Consider the following 19,257-nt stretch of genomic DNA (forward strand, 5'->3'; position numbering starts at 1 on the left):
TGATTTAGAAACAGATACAATAACAGAGCATGTGATGTCCTGTGTTCATTCATTGGCACCTCGAGTTTGTTCATTTGACATCTATTTATTTGTCTGAAATGGTTTGTATGATGAGATGTCAAGTGTTTCTCTCTGAACATGTAAAGCTGCTGCTTCATTTCCTGTTAGAGCAGAAAATTTGAGCTCTGCATGAAGAAATGAATGTCAGAATATCAGTTTCAACTCTTTTTATTTAAAAAGTAAAGCTTCTCAACTAAACGTAATTCAGAATTTACAATGTACACTTTATGCAAGATTAAAAATACGTCATATGTAATTAAGCTTATGGTAATCAGTTGAAATGTATCTTATAAAATGCTCAATGACAAAATTAGGATAAAGAGCAGTTGCATTATTCACATTTTCCAACAACTTTTGCACCAGTAAAATTTCATGACTTGTTTCAGTAACACTTTACAATAAACATTAGTTAATACAACATGAACGAACAACAACAAATATTCTAAAGCATTTATTAATATTAGTTTATGTTAATGTCAACATTTACTAATGCATTATTTAAAATAAAAAGTTAAAGCTAGGGTAGGCAATGTTTTTCCACAATCACTTTTTGTTATACTGGTTAAAACGCTCTTCACATCCTGATAGAAAACAATAATAGAAGTGTTTTAATTATTTATTCATTCAATTAAATATTCACATATGATCTGTGGAACCAAAAAATATTTGTCCAACACTGTAAAAAAAATCCCGTTGTTTCTACGGAAAAATACCGGCAGTTGTGGTTACCAGAACAATACTGTAAAAATGACATCTAACCGTAAACATACTGACGGAGTTACATGTGAATTTTACATTTTAAATCTGTTAAATTTACGGTAAAATAACGTATTTCATTAACTGATATAATGTTAATTTACCAACCTAATGAAGTACTAATATCTGTTTTGTATCTTTATAATACACTGACAATCACCAATCACAGTGGTGATAAGAGTCACATGATGAATCAAAGTTCATCACAAGCAGCTTTTCCACAAGCTGAGAAGCACAATACTAATATATAGAAGGAGCACACAGTGTCATTCACACACACACTAAACACCATCATGGTAACATGCATGAAATTTTAAAAATGCAATAAACATTAATTTAACAACATTAGATGTAACATAAAACCCTAATGTACATAACTGATTAGAAAAAAATGAGAAAAACTAAGAAGAAACAGAGTTATTTCAACGAAAATATATCAAATGTGAAGTATCACGCAGGGAATTGTGGGAATGTCAATATACGGTTTTTCACTGTAAATTTTACAATGAATTGTTATTTTTCACTTCCAAAAACTGTGAATTTAACGGTATTTTACCGTAAAATTACATTAAATGTACCATTAGATCTATTACAGTTATTCACCGTATATAGTACGGAAACTTTCTGTAAACCAATCAACAGTTTTTCACCGCAGCATTTTTACAGTCTTTTACTGTTAAAATCACGGTCATTTTTTACAGTGAATCAATTAATTCAGTCCGAATGTAATGATAGTGCACATACTGCTTTTATATAATATGTGGTTTTTGACGCTAGCCTCTCCAAAGAGGCTACCCTAGCTTTAATATTATTTTTGGACAAATATTGAAACAGATCTATTGCTCATTGTTAGTTAATGCATTTATTGTAAAGTGTTACTGAAACTTGTGTTTTTTCCACAATAAATCACTATTGTAAAATGTCCAGGTTTTGCAGAAAAAGCAATATTTTACAGTTCTCCATGTTTTGCACCAAGAGTCTCTGAAGAGATGAAGAGTGTGTCATAAATCATCTTTGCAGCGCTCGTCTGTGTACAGGTGAGTGTGTGTCACATGTGTCGTGTCGGCTGGTTCTGATTGGCTCCAGACCATCAGTCGCTCCATGTGCGGCCGTGAGAATGAGCTCTCCTTCTCTTTGGAGTTCCTCCACTTCATTCTGCGGTTCTGGAACCAGATCTTCACCTGTGGGATGCATGAATTCATCAAATTGGATTGACTTACAGAGTGTGAACACAAATGTATCTTGATTTAAGAACGTTAAGATATTTGTAATGGAAAACAAGACAGAAACACTGAGGAAGAACATCATTTTTTGCAGTGCAAAAACTCTGAACTTTTTCAGACATTCTCCATGAGATCTGAAGGACAGAGAGAGGAGTTGTGCATGTATTTGTCTGACCTGTGTCTCTTTCAAGCAGAGGTCTGTGGCCAGTCTGTTGCGGTCTGTCTTGCTGATGTATTTCTGTTTGCGGAAGGTTTTCTCCAGCTCTCGTCTCTGTTCCTCGGAGAACACGGCTCGTCGCAGGATTCCCGGCCGAGACCTGGAATTCAGTGCTGGACTCCACAGTACGGACCCGACGCCCCCTGCAGGATACAAACACCACCTTCATCACAGTGCTGCTGCTGCTGGTTTGACTGTTAGTTTGATGGGGTGATTGTTTGTTTATTTATAGGGAATGTAGGTGTTTTATTTCATTATGTACAAGAAATGTATGAGATTTATTCTAAATGTATAAGAAAATATGTCCACAAAAAAGAGAGAAAGATAGATAGATAAATAAACTAACAACCAAGTATTATTGCAAAAGTCATGTTTCTCTATATTTTTGACATTTGTTTTCAAACTTTAGGATACATTTCCTGTTAGTTAAAAAAATAATAATAAAATAATAATAAAAAACAAATAAAAATATAAAATAAAATACCCTCAGAAGAGATACCCTTAGATAGATAGATAGATAGATAGATAAACTAACAACCAAGTATTATTGCAAAAGTCATGTTTCTCTCTATTTTTGACTTTTTTTTTTCAAACTTTGTATGGATTTATCTCTTCTAAGGGTATTTTATTTTATATATTTTTTTTAAATATTATTTTAATGAACAAGAAATGTATCCTAAAGTTATTTAAATAATAAAAAAAAAAGTCAAAAATAGAGAGAAACATGACCTTTGTTAATGTGTTTGGTCGTTTTCATGTTTATTAATAAGATTTAGCCCTTCTAAAGGTATAAAAAAAATATATATATATATATATATATATATATATATATATATATATATATATATATATATATATATATATATATATATATCCAAAAAGGAAAAAAATGACATTTTTGGTTGCTAGTTTATTGGGATGTTTTTGTTTATTTATTTAGGGAAAGTATAGGATTTAGCCCCTCTAAGAGTATTTTGATTTATTTGTTACTTTATAGGGTATATATTTAATTTAGCCTTGCTGATGGTATAAAATATGTCCATTTGTGTCCAAATATTTATTATTTTTTATCTTTAAGTGTGTGTTACATTGCAATTTCCCCTTCCAAAAATAAAAAGGAAACGTAAACAATTTTGGATCAGATCTTCACTGCTGAGAGCTCAAAACTGACTGAAGATTTTAAAAGCAGCTAATAAAGTTTTCTGTTTTCCTCTCAGGTGCTCTGAACACATTCAGCGATGCTTTGAATCTGTTCGACAAATCTCAGCGCGGCCACCGTCAGCGCGTGAGTGAGGAGGTTAGTCACGCTCTCTGCTCGCCATTCACTCTAAATAGTTTCCACTTAAACGCCCTATTAAAGGGTCAGCTGACCCTCAACCCCGCCCACACACCCTCAACCCTGCTTTTCCTGCAACAAATGATCCGTTTGACATTCCGCCGCATTATCTTCTCCTCTCAGCATCGCTCAGTGTTTCCTTTCAAAAGATGGACCGCGGCTCATTCTCGTAACAGGGAGATGAGCTGAAAAAAGTCTATAAAAGTCATTTCTATTGAGGGCGTCATGTCTACGGGGCCCTGAAACGGACAGAATTGGCTTTTAGAGCTCTGCTTTTCATTAGCGAGGACAAAAAACTCCCGGAGCAGCGATTCCGCCCTCCGCTGTGCAGGAATGCGGGCCATTGTGTGTTCTGGGCTGATCCCAGACCTGCGCGCGGCGCGTTCCGGTGCTAGAACTGCAGTGCAGCTGATCCCGGGTCAGTGTGAGCGCGCGCGGCGCGTTGAGAAGTGCTCGCGGGGTCACATGTGTGCGGTCGCTCTGAATGAGCTGATTGGTCACGGGGCAGGAGAGCGCGCGCGCGCGGGAAGATCGCTGTGGGAAAGTGTCAAACCACTAAACTGTTTCCAGGGAGGCTTTTTTAAAACCCCCAAATCTGACAGATCCGGATTTGCCAGGTTTTTGGCACACAAGCCCGAATTAGAAAGACGGGTTCAATAATGTGATAAAGATATCACTGAGTTCACACGTTATATTTTAGCCTATTTTCTTTTATGTATATATTTATTAGGCTATAAACGTTAACTTAAAAAAATATTTTAAGTTACATTAGAATTAAATTGTTATTAGGAAATTAGAAAATAATGCATTTCAGATTCTGCATTTTACAGTTTTGCTATGTTGTTGCTTTGTTTTGGGTTGTTGCTAGGGTGTTGCTATGTACTGGCCAGTGAGTTTTATGTAGTTAGGATGTTCTGAGTTGTTTCAGACTATAGATATAGAACGACTGTTCACTCCTATTACATGTGAATGTAAATTCTGTGAAAGAAAAAAAACTAAAATGTAAAAAAAAAAAAAAAGTAAAAAAACTGCAAATCGTAATATGGCAGAATATGTCCCGCCATCTAAGTAAAGGAGCCAATTGCTCATTGGTAAAGTTATTGCATCACTGCAGCCGAAGCTCCTGAGACTCGCACTTTGGACTGCACATGTGCATTGGCTCATCTAGCCTGAAAAATAAGCTTTTTTAATGCTACTTGAGCATAAGAAACAACATTTACTTCATGTCAGATTTTGTTGCTGATTTGAAATGATTTGTTATTTAATTGTGAGTTCGGCAAGCGGTTTTTGAGATTTCAGCATTCCCCCATTCAAACAGATAGGACTTGGTCTTGGATGCCTGAAAAAGCTGCCCGGAGGCATTGCGAATATGGCCGCCGAGTGAACAGACTTTCCTTGAAAGGTGCTTTGGTTGTTACTAGGTTGTTGCTACGGTGTTCTGGGTAGTTCCTGTGTTGCTCTGTGATTAAATTATAAATATCTAGATATATAAATAGAATTTGAAAGTGATTTGTAGCACAGACTCTTTTGATTGGTTGTTGTCCATCAGGGTGGTGTGTGTGTGTGTGTGTGTGTGTGTGTGTGTGTGTGTGTGTGTGTGTGTGTGTGTGTGTGTGTGCTGATGAGGCAGTTTTCTTACTAGGGAACAGAGGAGTAGACGACATCATGGATCCAGATCCAGAGCAGCAGGGCAGAGCGACACCAGCCATTATAACTAGAGGAGAGACGGATGGATGAGTGAAACTGTTTTTTAATCACATTATATTAGCCATGAGTCTGCAGATCAAACAGCATCAGTGTTAAAAACATACATGACTGAATTTTTGCTTCTATCTAAAGCATAATAAATCTATCTTCTAATATGCTTGAAATTTCTTTTAATGCATGACAGGAGCAGACAGTGAAGGAAAAACATCAACATGATGCATCTCATGAAGAACAGTTTTTTGAACACAGCATCATTCCCATATTTCCATTAGTGTTATTTCATTGTTTTAATAACTTTACTATTATTCTATCATGTGAAATAGTTAATAAATAATGAGTATATGATCAGTAGTGTGCAGCATGTATTTCAGTGATTAGATTTTTAAAAGTAGCGTAAACAACGAGGCAAAGTGTAAATAATGAAGTTTGTGCATTGTTCAAATTAATTAGTTTTAATGTACATCTCAACAATAATGATGTATTAATAAAATTAACCAGAATATTCTAGAGTAGTTGACATTTTGTTCAATTTAAACTACTTTAAACAACATTATAAGTCTGGTATATTTAATTATTTCATTAAAACAACAAAATATTATTAAAATTTATTTGAATATATTTATCTTAATTTAGAGGCTACATGGATTATATTATATCTTATATACAAAAGAAAACTTGTAACAAAATAAAAACTAATATTTTATATATAAATAAAATATATACATATGTTCTCTTATGTATACTAATATTATATATTGTAAAATGAAGAAGTGAAAAGCAAAATGCTAAAAAATCTGTAAAACTAAAAAATGGTGATCAGTTGAGGGACAAACACTTTCTTTTACTAATCTAATATCTTGATATAAAAGTACAAATTAGGTGCTTAAATTGATGATTTTTCTTTAATTTACAAACGAAAAAAAAAGTGACTTTTTTGTTTGAACTTTAAATACTGTTTGTAAATGTAGATGCACTCTAAAAAATGCTGAGTTGTTTCAACTCATGTTTGGGTCAAATATGGACAAACCCAACTTTTGGTTTAAATTTTTAAATTAAATTTTAAACCCAATGTTTGGATTTGTCCATATTTGACCCAAACATGAGTTGAAACAACCAAGCTTTTTTAGAGCGTGTATTTCCATGAGGATATTGAGTGAATAAAGCTTTAATTTAATTGAAGTTGCATTAATGTTGCATGAAATGACATGAAATGAAATGAAGAAAATAACAGCTGAGCGTTGAGATATTAATGTCATCTGATCTGTCACTGAATGTCTTTTGCTTCATGTCAGTGTTGCAGGTCGTCTTACCTGGCGTTGGCTGAATAACGTCCCCGTCCTTCGTTTGCCGGCCCTTGTGGCCCTCAGGGGCCCCGCTGTGAGAAACACACTTCAGCATCAGACTCAGAGCGGGGAAACGCACACCTGCCGCAGGTGAGGAACTTCCCGGACGCAGCAGATTCTCTATGAGAAAACACTTCCCGGAATTCCCAAATCCGGGATGCCTCGGAGGAAATCCAGCCATGTCTTTCAGGTACCTCGTTCGTTTTAGGAGATCATTCTGGAGTGTAGAGTTTCTCCCACTGGTGTGAGTTAACTTCATTAAAAAACACAAAGAAAACAATGTGCTCTTTCCCTGGGAGTCTGTGATTGGCCGAGGCGCGGCGCTCTGATAAGAGTGGGCTCTTTCTGCGGGACAGAAGGTGGAACCCCTTCATTCATTATGTCAAAGTTCCCATTAAATGATAGACATTGGAGACAATGGACTCCCGGCCAAAGTTTAACTTGCACACCAAACAGACCCCAGCGGCAGTAAATAGTAATATCTTTTTTCAGTGCGTCCATTGAGGAGGCCTTTGAGAGCCGGCCTGGAGAAGTATCTGTCCCTCAGTCTATCAATGTGACTATATTTCTTTAGTTTATTGTTGTCCGTCGTCGCACAGCTGGGGACAATGAGAACTAGTTTGCAATCAACAAGTGCTATTTTACAACAATTAATGCGTGTGTGAATCTCACCAGCAACCCATTTATATTTATCCTCCTTCCAAAAATTTTGCATATATTTTTATCTTAATATATTATTTTAGGGTAAAAGATGGAAAGATGAGGTCTAATTTTAGCACCATTAAGATTATATTCTTAAAATTTGAACATGTTATTTAAAAAAAAATCTCTTTAGCATTACCATAATGTGAAAAATAATGGTGTATTTTTTTTAAATTGTATTTAAAATGTAAACGTAATGCTGTATTTAAAAAGCATTAGTGTGTGTGTATATATATTATTTTATGGTAAAATATGAAAAGATGAGGTCTAATTTTTGCATCATTAACATTATTTTCTCAAAAATTAAGCATGTCACACTAATTAAAAAATATCATTAGCTTTGTCATATTGTAAAAAATGTATGGTATATTATTTAAGTTGTATTTAAAATGTAATGCTGTTTGTCATATTCACTGTACTGCCTTAAATGTATGCTAAATTACATTAAAATCACTTTACTTTCAATAATTTTATAGTGCAAATGATGGTATTACAGTAATGAAAATCTGAGAATTGAAAATTACAAACAAAAGCTTCATTTTCTTAATACTCTCTCTCTCTCTCTCTCTCTCTCTCTCTCTCTCTCTCTCTATATATATATATATATATATATATATATATATATATATATATATATATATATATATATATATATATATATATATATAGTTTTATATATAGTTTCATAAATGCCATGTTTTCAGAGCTGGAACAATGCAAAGAAAACAAGTTTATATTCAGTATTATTAACTCTTCTGAAGTTCAAATATTAGTATTGTGTTGTTTAAAAATTAAGATAAACTGTATATATGTGTGTTATATATTTTATAGATAAAATAATAATATGAAATATGTATATGTAAATGCATTTATAATAATATATATATAACAAAATGATAATAATGTGATATGATAAATATATAATGTATAGCAGGAGATGTGTCTTGTGGTTCAGCGAATGTTGGCGTCTCTGAAGTGCGTCTGTAAACAGGCATGTCCAGCGCAGGGGGGAACCGGGCCAGTCTTTTGGGGGGAAACATCACCTCATGCTGGGCATGCTAATCGCCGCAGACAGCCGCTCTCTTTGTCCCCCCGACACAGAGCCAAAGGCCACATGTAATCAAATTTGCAGTTTTATTGGCCTCGCTGGTAGCGGGCAGGCCGTCGGCCGATGAATATGTAATGTGTGTTAACAGGGAGCTGTTCGGATGTGGAAAGATTCTCCGTGGGGTTATAGATCAGGAAATCTGTTTTGACTAATCAGACGAACAACAAACTGTGACAGACACATCGGCAAACTTTAAACTAGATTGTAACAGTGAAATCATCAATAATCCTCCTAATATTGAGGCCATGGTGATGAAATCAAGGTTTAACTGATATTTTAAGTATATTTACTAAAGACATCAACACTTACAAAATTAAGACCATTTGCTTTGCTTTGAAAACTCATCATCTTGCTTTTTATCAAAAAATAAAATAAATAAATTGCGAAATTGCAAATGATAATTATTGCATTTTCTATACAATGTGCTGAGGTGTGACTTTTTAAAAACTATGAAGACAGTTTTTTAATTACTAAATACCCAAACATTTGGTATGTATGAAAAGATCTTTAAGATACGCAGGACTCAAAACTGTGATTTCAGAACAATTTACTAAAAATGAATACCCTTTAGAGAAATTTCCCCTCTCCACTGTTCTAGTCCTCATGGTTTTCCAAACAGGGAGAATTAGTCCTTTATGAAGTGGAGTCACTAAAACGTTAGTTCATGTGAACCCATTTGAAGCTTTTATGCCTTTTAAAGGACAACTGAAAAAAATTAGAGCCTCATTGACAGTCTGTAAAGACTCCGGTGAAGTCTTCTCGTTGTGAGGCCAGCTGTGAAAGGTCTCTCCCCTCTTTTCTCTCCACGACCCCTTTAAAACGGCCGTCTCTCAATAGTTCCTGCCATCGCAGCTCTTCATATGCTGAATGGAGGTCCAGCCTCCGTGAATTAAAGAGCACAATGCAGGAGACCCGGGCTGAACATGCCCCCCTGAAACTGAAACACACACAAACATATACACACAGATCCAGGTTGTTTAATGTTATAGTCCAGTTTTGAAGTGGGAAAAAGTACAAATAGGAGGAGAGAGAGATTAAAATATATATACATTCACAAGTAGCCCAAAACTAGAGAGTTTCAGTGCCAAGCAATAATACAGTTTTTTTTACAATCGCTAGGACTCATTTCTCAATACTTAGGTCACTTTTTCATCCATTCAAAGGGGAAAACTACTGTTATGTAAACATGGTTCATATAAAATAAACTGAATTATAAGCAAATTGTTATTCTTGTTTTGTTAAGAAATTTTACAAAAGAAAACTGAAGTTTTGAAAAAGTGACCTCAGTGTTGAGAAATGTGTCCTAGTGATTATAAAAAAACTAATTTAAAAAACCATCTCAAAATTAAAGTCATTATAATGTGATTAAACTTGTTTAATTTAGAGAAAAAAAATGTCAAAATACAATGTTGAGAATAAAGTCGTTGTGTTTCGAGAAAAAAATTTAAATTTTGAGAAAAAAGTTGAAATGTTGAGAATAAACTTATTACATTTTGAGAATAAAGTCTTGTTTCGAGAAAAAAAAAGTCAAAATAAAATGTTGAGAATAAACGCATTCGATCAGTGTTCATTGCACACTGATTAAGGACATGACAGAGTTGGATCACTTGGTTAGGCTTACTTTCAATAACAAAGAAATATCATTTCTGAGGACAAACATTGCTGTTTGCTGATTAATATTATGAGGTCATCAGCATATGCTGATAAACAAAAAATAAAAATCACAATGTGGTACTCTTAAACCATCCAAACTCTTCCTAATTTGTTTGAGTATTGGTTCGATAGCAAGAGAGTATAATATTCCTGACAATGGGCACCCTTGTCTAATTCCTCTGCTAACCTTGACAACATTAATCTCAGTTACTCTCAGTGTCACTATTAATCATTTCTAACATACTTAAACATTTTTCATGGAAACCAAAGGCTTATAAGGTATTCCATAAATATGAATGTTCAGTTCCATTGAAGGCTTTTTCTTGATCTAGTGACAACATTTGATACAAAATAATTCAGAAGCCTTTATAATGTCCCTGATTAAAGAAATATTGTCCAGAATGGATCTTCTAGGCACAAAATAAGACTGATCTATATGGATCACCTGTCCCTTTACCTTAGCCAATCTATTTGCCAAATAATGTAATTTATATAAAAGTGAGATCAGAAGAAGAGTAACCACTGCTCTTCTGCAGCTCAAAGACGACCCACCCTTCAGTAAGCTGTCACTGAACACCTCCAGCAGATCAACTCCAATCTCAGACCTGAAGGTTTTCTGAAATTTAACCAAAAGCCCATCCATACCCTGAGTTTTTCCGGACTTCATACACAGGCATCGAGTTCTGACGGAAGAGTGACCTCTGACCCAAAGCGTGACATAATGATGAACGCGGAAGTGTAGAGGATAGAGCAAAACAAAACACCGGTCAAGAATTAGTTTTAGTCATAATTTTTAAAGAGAAATGTTGTAGGATTTCGATATAAGACAATAGGATCTTGAGTTTGTTGCACAGCCCTATTTTATAAACGTCTAAACGATATTCTTACATCCTGCGTCATACATCGCGTCTGGAGTTACTCTTGTGGCACATGTCGACTTGAGCAATATGTGTACAGTCATCTACCGGAAGCTAGTAATTATTATAGTTATACTGAAAGTTTTAAATATGGACATTTTTCTTACAAAAACTCATCGATTTGCTTCAGAAGGCCTTTATTAACCCACTAAAGCCGTATTGATTACTTTTATGATGGACGGATGCATTTTTTTGTGCTTAACTACCATTGTAAAGCTTGAAAGAGCCAGGATGTGATTCGGGTAGGTTCAAACCTCTGCAGACAGTCTGTCAGAACTGTATAATGACATCTAATCTGAAGAATTCACCCCAGAATCTCATTAAAGCGTTTACCGAAGGCAAATTTATGGTTCTGGAACAAATACAGACATAATCTTACACTATGATGACAGACATGGTGCAAAACAGAAAATAAAGTCCAAACAGGGTGATATTGTGACATACTGATAAACCCTCATCTTTCCATTATAATAGTTGCAACTTGCACTCTTAAATGTGCATTGAAAATTGCCAGCTAATAAAACATGTGATCCATGGACCATATTCATATAACATCTAAGGCTAAATGTAGATCTTAACTGGCTGAATTAGATGCTGATTGTAAATATCATTGGCTGTTAAAGTCTTGTGCTGTTTATAATAAATTGACATGTTGATAACACACAATCATTGTTTCAGAATGCTCTCAATTACATGTAGCTTAGATCAGATGCATATTACATGCATTAGTGAGTGTGGCTTTGCTTATGTGGTGTCTCTCTGGGATGGGGGAGTATGAGGAAAACAACTATATTACATCAGTTACTTTGGGATGCTGCAGACAAACGTGAGATGAAGTGCAAATGTTCATTGGTCACATGAAGAAAGTTCAAGAAGCCTTTTGAAAACAGGATATTTTTAAATATACAGTGGGTACGGAAAGTATTTACATTTTTCACTCTTTCTTATATTGCAGCCATTTGCTAAAATCATTTAAGTTCATTTTTTTTCCTCATTAATGTACACACAGCACCCCATATTGACAGAAAAACATAGAATTGTTGACATTTTTGCAGATTTATTAAAAAAGAAAAACTGAAATATCACATGGTCCTAAGTATTCAGACCCTTTGTTCAGTATTTAGTAGAAGCACCTTTTGATCTAATACAGCCATGAGTCTTTTTGGGAAAGATGCAACAAGTTTTTCACACCTGGATTTTGGGATCCTCTGCCATTCCTCCTTGCAGATCCTCTCCAGTTCTGTCATGTTGAATAGTAAATGTTGGTGGACAGACATTATTTGGTCTCTCCAGAGATGCTCAATTGGGTTTAAGTCAGGGCTCTGGTTGGGCCATTCAAGAACCGTCACGGAGTTGTTGTGAAGCCACTCCTTCGTTATTTTAGCTGTGTGCTTAGTGTCATTGTCTTGTTGGAAGATAAACCTTCAGCCCAGTCTGAGGTCCTGAGCACTCTGGAGAAGGCTCTCGTCCAGGATATCCCTGTACTTGGCCACATTCATCTTTCCATTGATTGCAACCAGTCGTCCTGTCCCTGCAGCTGAAAAACACCCCCACAGCATGATGCTGCCACCACCATGCTTCACTGTTGGGACTGTATTGGACAGGTGATGAGCAGTGCCTGGTTTTCTCCACACATACCGCTTAGAATTAAGGCCAAAATGTTCTATCTTGGTCTCATCAGACCAGAGAATCTTATTTCTCACCATCTTGGCAAACTCCATGCAGGCTTTCATGTGTCTTGCACTGAGGAGAGGCTTCCGTCGGGCCACTCTGCCATAAAGCCCCGACTGGTGGAGGGCTCCAGTGATGGTCGACTTTCTACAACTTTCTCCCATCTCTCGACTGCATCTCTGGAGCTCAGCCACAGTGATCTTTGGGTTCTTCTTTACCTCTCTCATCAAGGCTCTTTTCCCCCGATAGCTCAGTTTGGCCGGACGGCCAGCTCTAGGAAGGGTTCTGGTCGTCCCAAACATCTTCCATTTAAGGATTATGGAGGCCACTGTGCTCTTAGGAACCTTAAGTGCAGCAGAAATGTTTTTGTAACCTTGGCCAGATCTGTGCCTTGCCACAATTCTGTCTCTGAGCTCTTCAGGCAGTTCCTTTGACCTCATGATTCTCATTTGCTCTGACATGCACTGTGAGCTGTAAGGTCTTATATAGACAGGTGTGTGGCTTTCCTAATCAAGTCCAATCAGTATAATCAAACACAGCTGGACTCAAATGAAGGTGTAGAACCATCTCAAGGATGATCAGAAGAAATGGACAGCACCTGAGTTAAATATATGAGTGTCACAGCAAAGGGCCTGAATACTTAGGACCATGTGATATTTCAGTTTTTCTTTTTTAATAAATCTGCAAAAATGTCAACAATTCTGCATTTTTGTGTCAATATGGGGTGCTGTGTGTACATTAATGAGGGGAAAAATGAACTTAAATGATTTTAGCAAATGGCTGCAATATAACAAAGAGTGAAAAATTTAAGGGGGTCTGAATACTTTCCGTACCCACTGCATATCTGATTGTGTTTGTTTAAAAGAATATAGTCATACACCTAGGATGGCTTGAGGGTGCAAATCATGTGATTAATCTTTGGGTGAACTATCCCTTTAAGAGATTGATAGTTCACCCTTAGCTCTACAAAAACATGTAAAGAACTCTCAAGTACTGAACATGCATGCTCTAACAAAGGACGCACAAGTCATGAGTGTCATCAAGCATCAAATATCTAAGCTTGAAATGTCTACTCAAAAAAGCCATTCTTACCTAGAACAGCGTTTGAACAGCATTAGGAAAAACAGTTCCTGAAGACGCAAAGAGGTTGACTTGTTCTCTAGGTGCCCCTTATGTGCATACGGGTCGCACTAGTAGTGACGTCATAGGCTGTAGCTGGCCAATACGATTGGTGTGATTTGATAAGCGTTCAGACACCGGTTCCCGCGGAGGCGTTCCCCATTAGCATTCTAGGACACAATGCGAAGGGGAACTGGAGTGTATGATAGAAATTTGTGTATTTGATTTGATTTACTTTTTTATACAGAGAATGAAAATTTTAAATGGAAAGAACTACATATTATACGTTTGTTTATTTTATTAGGAAAATACCATATACCATATAAGAAGTGGGTTCAATGTAAACCAAATGTTTCACATTTTATATTTGTAAATCTTTTGGAACAAACCTAAAACAAAACAAAAAAAGTACTGAAAACATGTTTATGAAATTTATGTAATATTTCTCTCTTTTTTTTTTCTTCTTTTCTTTTTTCCCCTGGCAGCTAATGTTAATGTGATAATGTAAATATGTAATACCTCGCTATTGTGGCATTGAATTAAAAAAAAAATCTGTAAGTGTGTGAACCCATGAATCATGCGGATTCACTGAGAACCACTGAACAAGTGTCTATGGGTTTTTACCTGATCTCTGATCAGTTTTATACATTTGTGGACGTTTTAATTAGACAGTCTTATAAGGTAAAGTTAAAGTTAAAGGTAAATGTAAATGATTTTATTGTCATTCCAAAGCATAGTACATGAGCTGGAACAAAATTAGGTACTGAGGTCCGTTTAAAAACATTCACAATAAATAACTAACTACTCATCAATAAATACAATAGATAAAATAACAGATAATACAAGCCCATATTAGTATATGGGTACAGTCTCTCCACACACTAAAAACCCTTAAAAATTAGCTGCATAGTTTTTAATTTTTTATCATTTATTAAAATAATGATAGTTATTCATCTCTTATTGGCCTGTTTACACTGTAAAAAAAAAATCCCATAAAAAACTGTCATTTTCTGGCAGCAGGGGTGCCAGAAAAATACCGTAAAATAGCGGAAAATAACCATTATTTTAAGACATTTAATAAGACATTTATTTTCCGTTATTTTTCTGACATTTATTTTCCTTTATTTTACGGTATTTTTCTGGCACCCCTGTTGCCAGAAAATTACCATATTTTTAAGGGATTTTTTTATTTAATTTTTAATAAAATACATTTTATAACCATAATTGACCCTTCGCCGGGAGTTTGATTGACAATCGAACTAACCAATCAGAACGCAGAATCCACCAGTTTGTCCGACAAAGCAGTCAGGAGTTTTTACCTCTGTGGAGTTAAACTTGAAAAATTGCGTATATCGACGTCTTTTCGCATTTGAAACAACATTCATTCTCGTGTTCATTCATGTTTATTTTATGCTTTTTTTCTGTCCATATAAACCAATATACATTTGACAGTTTGCACACTGCATAAAAAAATATAAAATATATAAAATATACAGACTATAGAGAAAAGGAAAAAACACTATTGTGTACATACTTTGTGTGTATCACAAATTTCTTTTAAAAAAAACTACACAGTTTGGAAGCTGAGACTTTGTTTAATATCATAAGTAACCTGCTCTGTCTTGACTGTCGAGGTGTTGTCAGTTTCCTCTTTGCTCCGCAATGTATTTTTCACTCTGTGTGGCATGACAGCGCCACGGCTTGTCGGACAAAGCATCAGTAACTAAGGGGGGCAGGTCTTTGTGAAGGGTCAATTTTACATTAAAAAGCTAAAGAAAATACAGAAGATTTTATGTAAAATTATGGTTATAAACTATTTTATTAAAGATTAAATAAAAAAAACCCTAAAAAATAAATAAATAACGGAAAGTAAATGTCTTATTAAATGTCTTAAAATAATGGTTATTTTCCGGTATTTTACGGTATTTTTCTGGCACTCCTGCTGCCAGAAAATTAGTTTTTTATGGGATTTTTTAAAATTTTTAATAAAATACAGTTTATAACCATACTTTTACATAAAATCTTCTGTAATTTCTTTAGCTTTTAATGTTTAATGAAGGACATTTTACTTAAAATAATAAAAACAATAAAATTCCCAATAAATAAGGTTAAATGCTGCTATATACAAATAACCAGTCTTAACTGCAAAAGAATGTTTGTTATTAGTTTATTTTATAAAAAGCCAAAAACAGTTTTAAAACTAGTAATGGTTTCAATTACAGCAGTATACTTAATATACAGATACAACAATTTGTTACCACAGAAAACAGTGGAAGTTACAAGTTACAGTGGAATAATAATTAAACATCTGCCTTCAAAGCCTGACCACTGGTCGACAGATGAATTACAAGGAGTCATTAAAAAACAAACAATTAAACAAAGAAGGGAAGAGTGAGTGTTCTTAAAGTCCATGTGACACTCATGAAAATGTCTATGCAAGTGAATGGAGGGAGATTGGACTCACTTCTGAAAGGTGCTAAAGAGGATGTTTTGTTTTATACATTTTTGCAATATTACTTGAAACTGTCTTTACTAACTTAGAAAAGACTATTTCTTAGGTGCACTGAAAGGAATAATATTAATATACATCATCTGTGCACGAGGTAGGGCCTTAAAAACATCAGCCAATCATCGTGTAAACGATTGGCCCTCTGGCTTGTCAATCACTGCCATGACTTTCCTTGTGCGTGACGTGCACGGCTGCGCGTTCCAGTAACTTTCCACACTCCACAGGAGCCGCATGCAATGTTTTTGTCCGGAGACAGGAGTAACAACTGCAGATTATGAGTTACCTGTGGTGAGTCCGACATAATGAATCCACTAACATGACACAGCAAATGCCGGTGGTAAACACTCGTGTTCCAATACTCGTGCACGAGTTTTGGGAGGCGTTCCCTCGAAATGAGCTGTGAAGGAGGGGGGTTGTTCTTACGCATGCGCTCATTTCAAAAACTCAGTAACAGTCTTTGGTTTCTCAGTCGATGAAAAGATCCTCTTTAGCACCTTGAAGAATGTTCTCCATGTTTGTCTTCTAGTCAGTCTGCAGTTTCAGTTCAGAGTGTAAGAACCTTTTGAATAAGGGTGTCAAACTCAGGGATGGAGCTAAACTCGGCAGGACAGTGGCCCTACGGAAACTAATTAAACACACCTGAACCAGCTAATCAATGTCTTTAGGATTGCTAGAAACTTCCAAGGCCGGTGTTCTGGAGCGGGTTGGAGCACATTGCAGGACAGTGGTCCCACAGGAGCGGAGTTTGACACATGCTGTGGACTGAACGTCATCTGCTTTCTTGAAGTTTCTGCTCAGCTTTTGATCCCTTGGGGTTTATCTTGAAAAGGCATCTGTCAAACAAACAACACAAGTAATGAAACAGACTCTACTATAGAACTCTTTTAATAAATTAACAGTAAAAATATCAGAATAGTGGAAAAGGACACAAAGCGTGTTTGTGGAGGGAATTTGCAAGAGTGAATGCCAGAGGGTCTACATCTACATAAACCCAGATACTTTTGCATATCTCTTTATGTTTTGGCCTTCCTTTTACACTGAGTCCTGAGAAAACATGATCATTTCTTACATTTAACAGCGTGCGCAGGAAGATGATTTAATAGTCTTCCGACATCTCAGTGTGAAAGAGAAACTTTTGGAAATGCTGGAACAATAATGTGGTCCAAGAACATCTCAAAATTAAAACAAAGTTTTCGAATGTGTCCGGATTAATGTAGATAGAGAGAGATAGATAATGTAGAGAGAGAGTTTCATAAATATTTTGATTTATGAAATTAACTGCTGGTTTCGTACCTCTGCAAGAGCTCCAGCGTTGCTCCTTGGCCTGCTGCATATATAATAATAGAGAGAAGTTTAGAAAATGTGTATTTTACCTGCTTATTTTCGCTTCACGTCCACGAACAGCAGCAATCCTAACGGTCGAGTGATTCCAGTCAGATCCGCTGCTCCACCGTGTGCTTTGAAGAGACTGTATCCTTGCGTCGGGCGGGAATTCCTTCATTTCGATATTTAAACTCTACATTGTTGAAATGTCTGCGTATTTCAACAAAGAATGTATGATTATATTACATTACAAGATGATGAATTATGAAATGATTGATTACAAATATGATGATTATGAAAAGAAATTTGTTACGAAACGAAACATTGAACGCAGCAGAACTACTTTGAAAGCGGAACAGTCAGAGTAGTGATTAAGTCCAATAAAAAAACAGAAATTTTATGTTATTTCACAGTTACATGTTTTTCCACATTATTTTACAGCGGATATGTAAATTTTAGGGCTGGAACAGAAAAATGGAAAAAGGTACCCACTGCTTATCACTCAATAAAAGAATCATATTGCTAAGTGTTTTTGAACGTTTTGATTTCTTTTGGTTTAATAATTAACATCACCTTTGCGAGTCTGACTCTCACTGCGCTTGTGAATTAGCAGAACTTGACGGGGACATTCAAATGCTTAACAAAACGCTTCATGTGACCAACAATTCTGTACATGTTTATTAAAGCATACTGTGTGGAGATAAACAAATGAGCCCAAAATATGAATGCAACACGTTTATATGAAAACGCTTAATGCACTTAGACTGATATTAAAGAGACCAAATTCTATTTACAAATAAAGCACATGCAGAAAAACGGATGACACCAAAATATAAACTTTCAGTATCACTTAAAATGTAACCATTTTATAAATTTTCTTCATAACGGTTTTATAAAGGCTTAGTGTGGTTGTCATTTGTTAAAATAAATATAAAAATACAGTGTGTTCGTGTCCGTCTGTCCGCTGAATTTGACCCATAATCTCTGATTCTCCTCATCTGTGATCATGGAAAAGGGGAATTACAATGACAACAATTGTAGGCCCACTCAGTATGCTCGTTTAAGCCTCATTTAAATGTTTCCAACAAATAAATGAATCGACTTTTCTCAATGTGTTAATTACATAGATTTATTTGGATATTCATACGATGATATTCATACGATGGCTGAAGCAGCAGTGAGCGTCCAGCGTGCGACACGGTAAACAGATCAACACTGTAAATGAAATTCTACAAAACTTCAGTGAAAAAATAAATAAAATGATCATGCGATGCGATAAAATAGCTTCTATTCCATGCAAACGATACCATTAAAAATGTTAACGTTCCACTTAGGGCGACCCTGTCAAAATGGCGGTGCCGCCCCGGCATGCAACGACGTGTGACGTCGGTTCATATTCTCTATTGCACTTTTGTTCATACAGCAGTACTTTGAAAGAATAAAATTACGCAATACACTACTTTTGATTTCATTATTGAATTTTGCGCATGCTGCGATTAATGGCAGAAAAATCGTGCGATTAATCGTGATTAAAATATTTAATCGTTGCCCAGCACTAGTAAATTTACATTATATTTCTGTGATTTTACAGAATATTCAAAATACAGAAAAAA

At 35.4% G+C, this 19,257-nt stretch overlaps 1 protein-coding gene across 1 annotated transcript; it reads right to left on the bottom strand.

Moving 5' to 3' along the window:
- Nucleotides 1–1,817: 1,817 nt before the first annotated feature.
- Nucleotides 1,818–6,823, bottom strand: dbx2 (developing brain homeobox 2). Its single transcript, XM_067380621.1, has 4 exons — nt 6,582–6,823; nt 5,232–5,335; nt 2,215–2,399; nt 1,818–1,997 (listed from the first exon to the last, which is right to left on the bottom strand). The coding sequence occupies exons 1-4, from the start codon at nt 6,821–6,823 to the stop codon at nt 1,818–1,820; spliced, it is 711 nt and encodes a 236-aa protein (XP_067236722.1).
- Nucleotides 6,824–19,257: the final 12,434 nt, after the last annotated feature.

This window comes from Chanodichthys erythropterus, chromosome 24, assembly GCF_024489055.1.
Source record: "Chanodichthys erythropterus isolate Z2021 chromosome 24, ASM2448905v1, whole genome shotgun sequence".
Lineage (NCBI taxonomy): Eukaryota > Metazoa > Chordata > Actinopteri > Cypriniformes > Xenocyprididae > Chanodichthys > Chanodichthys erythropterus.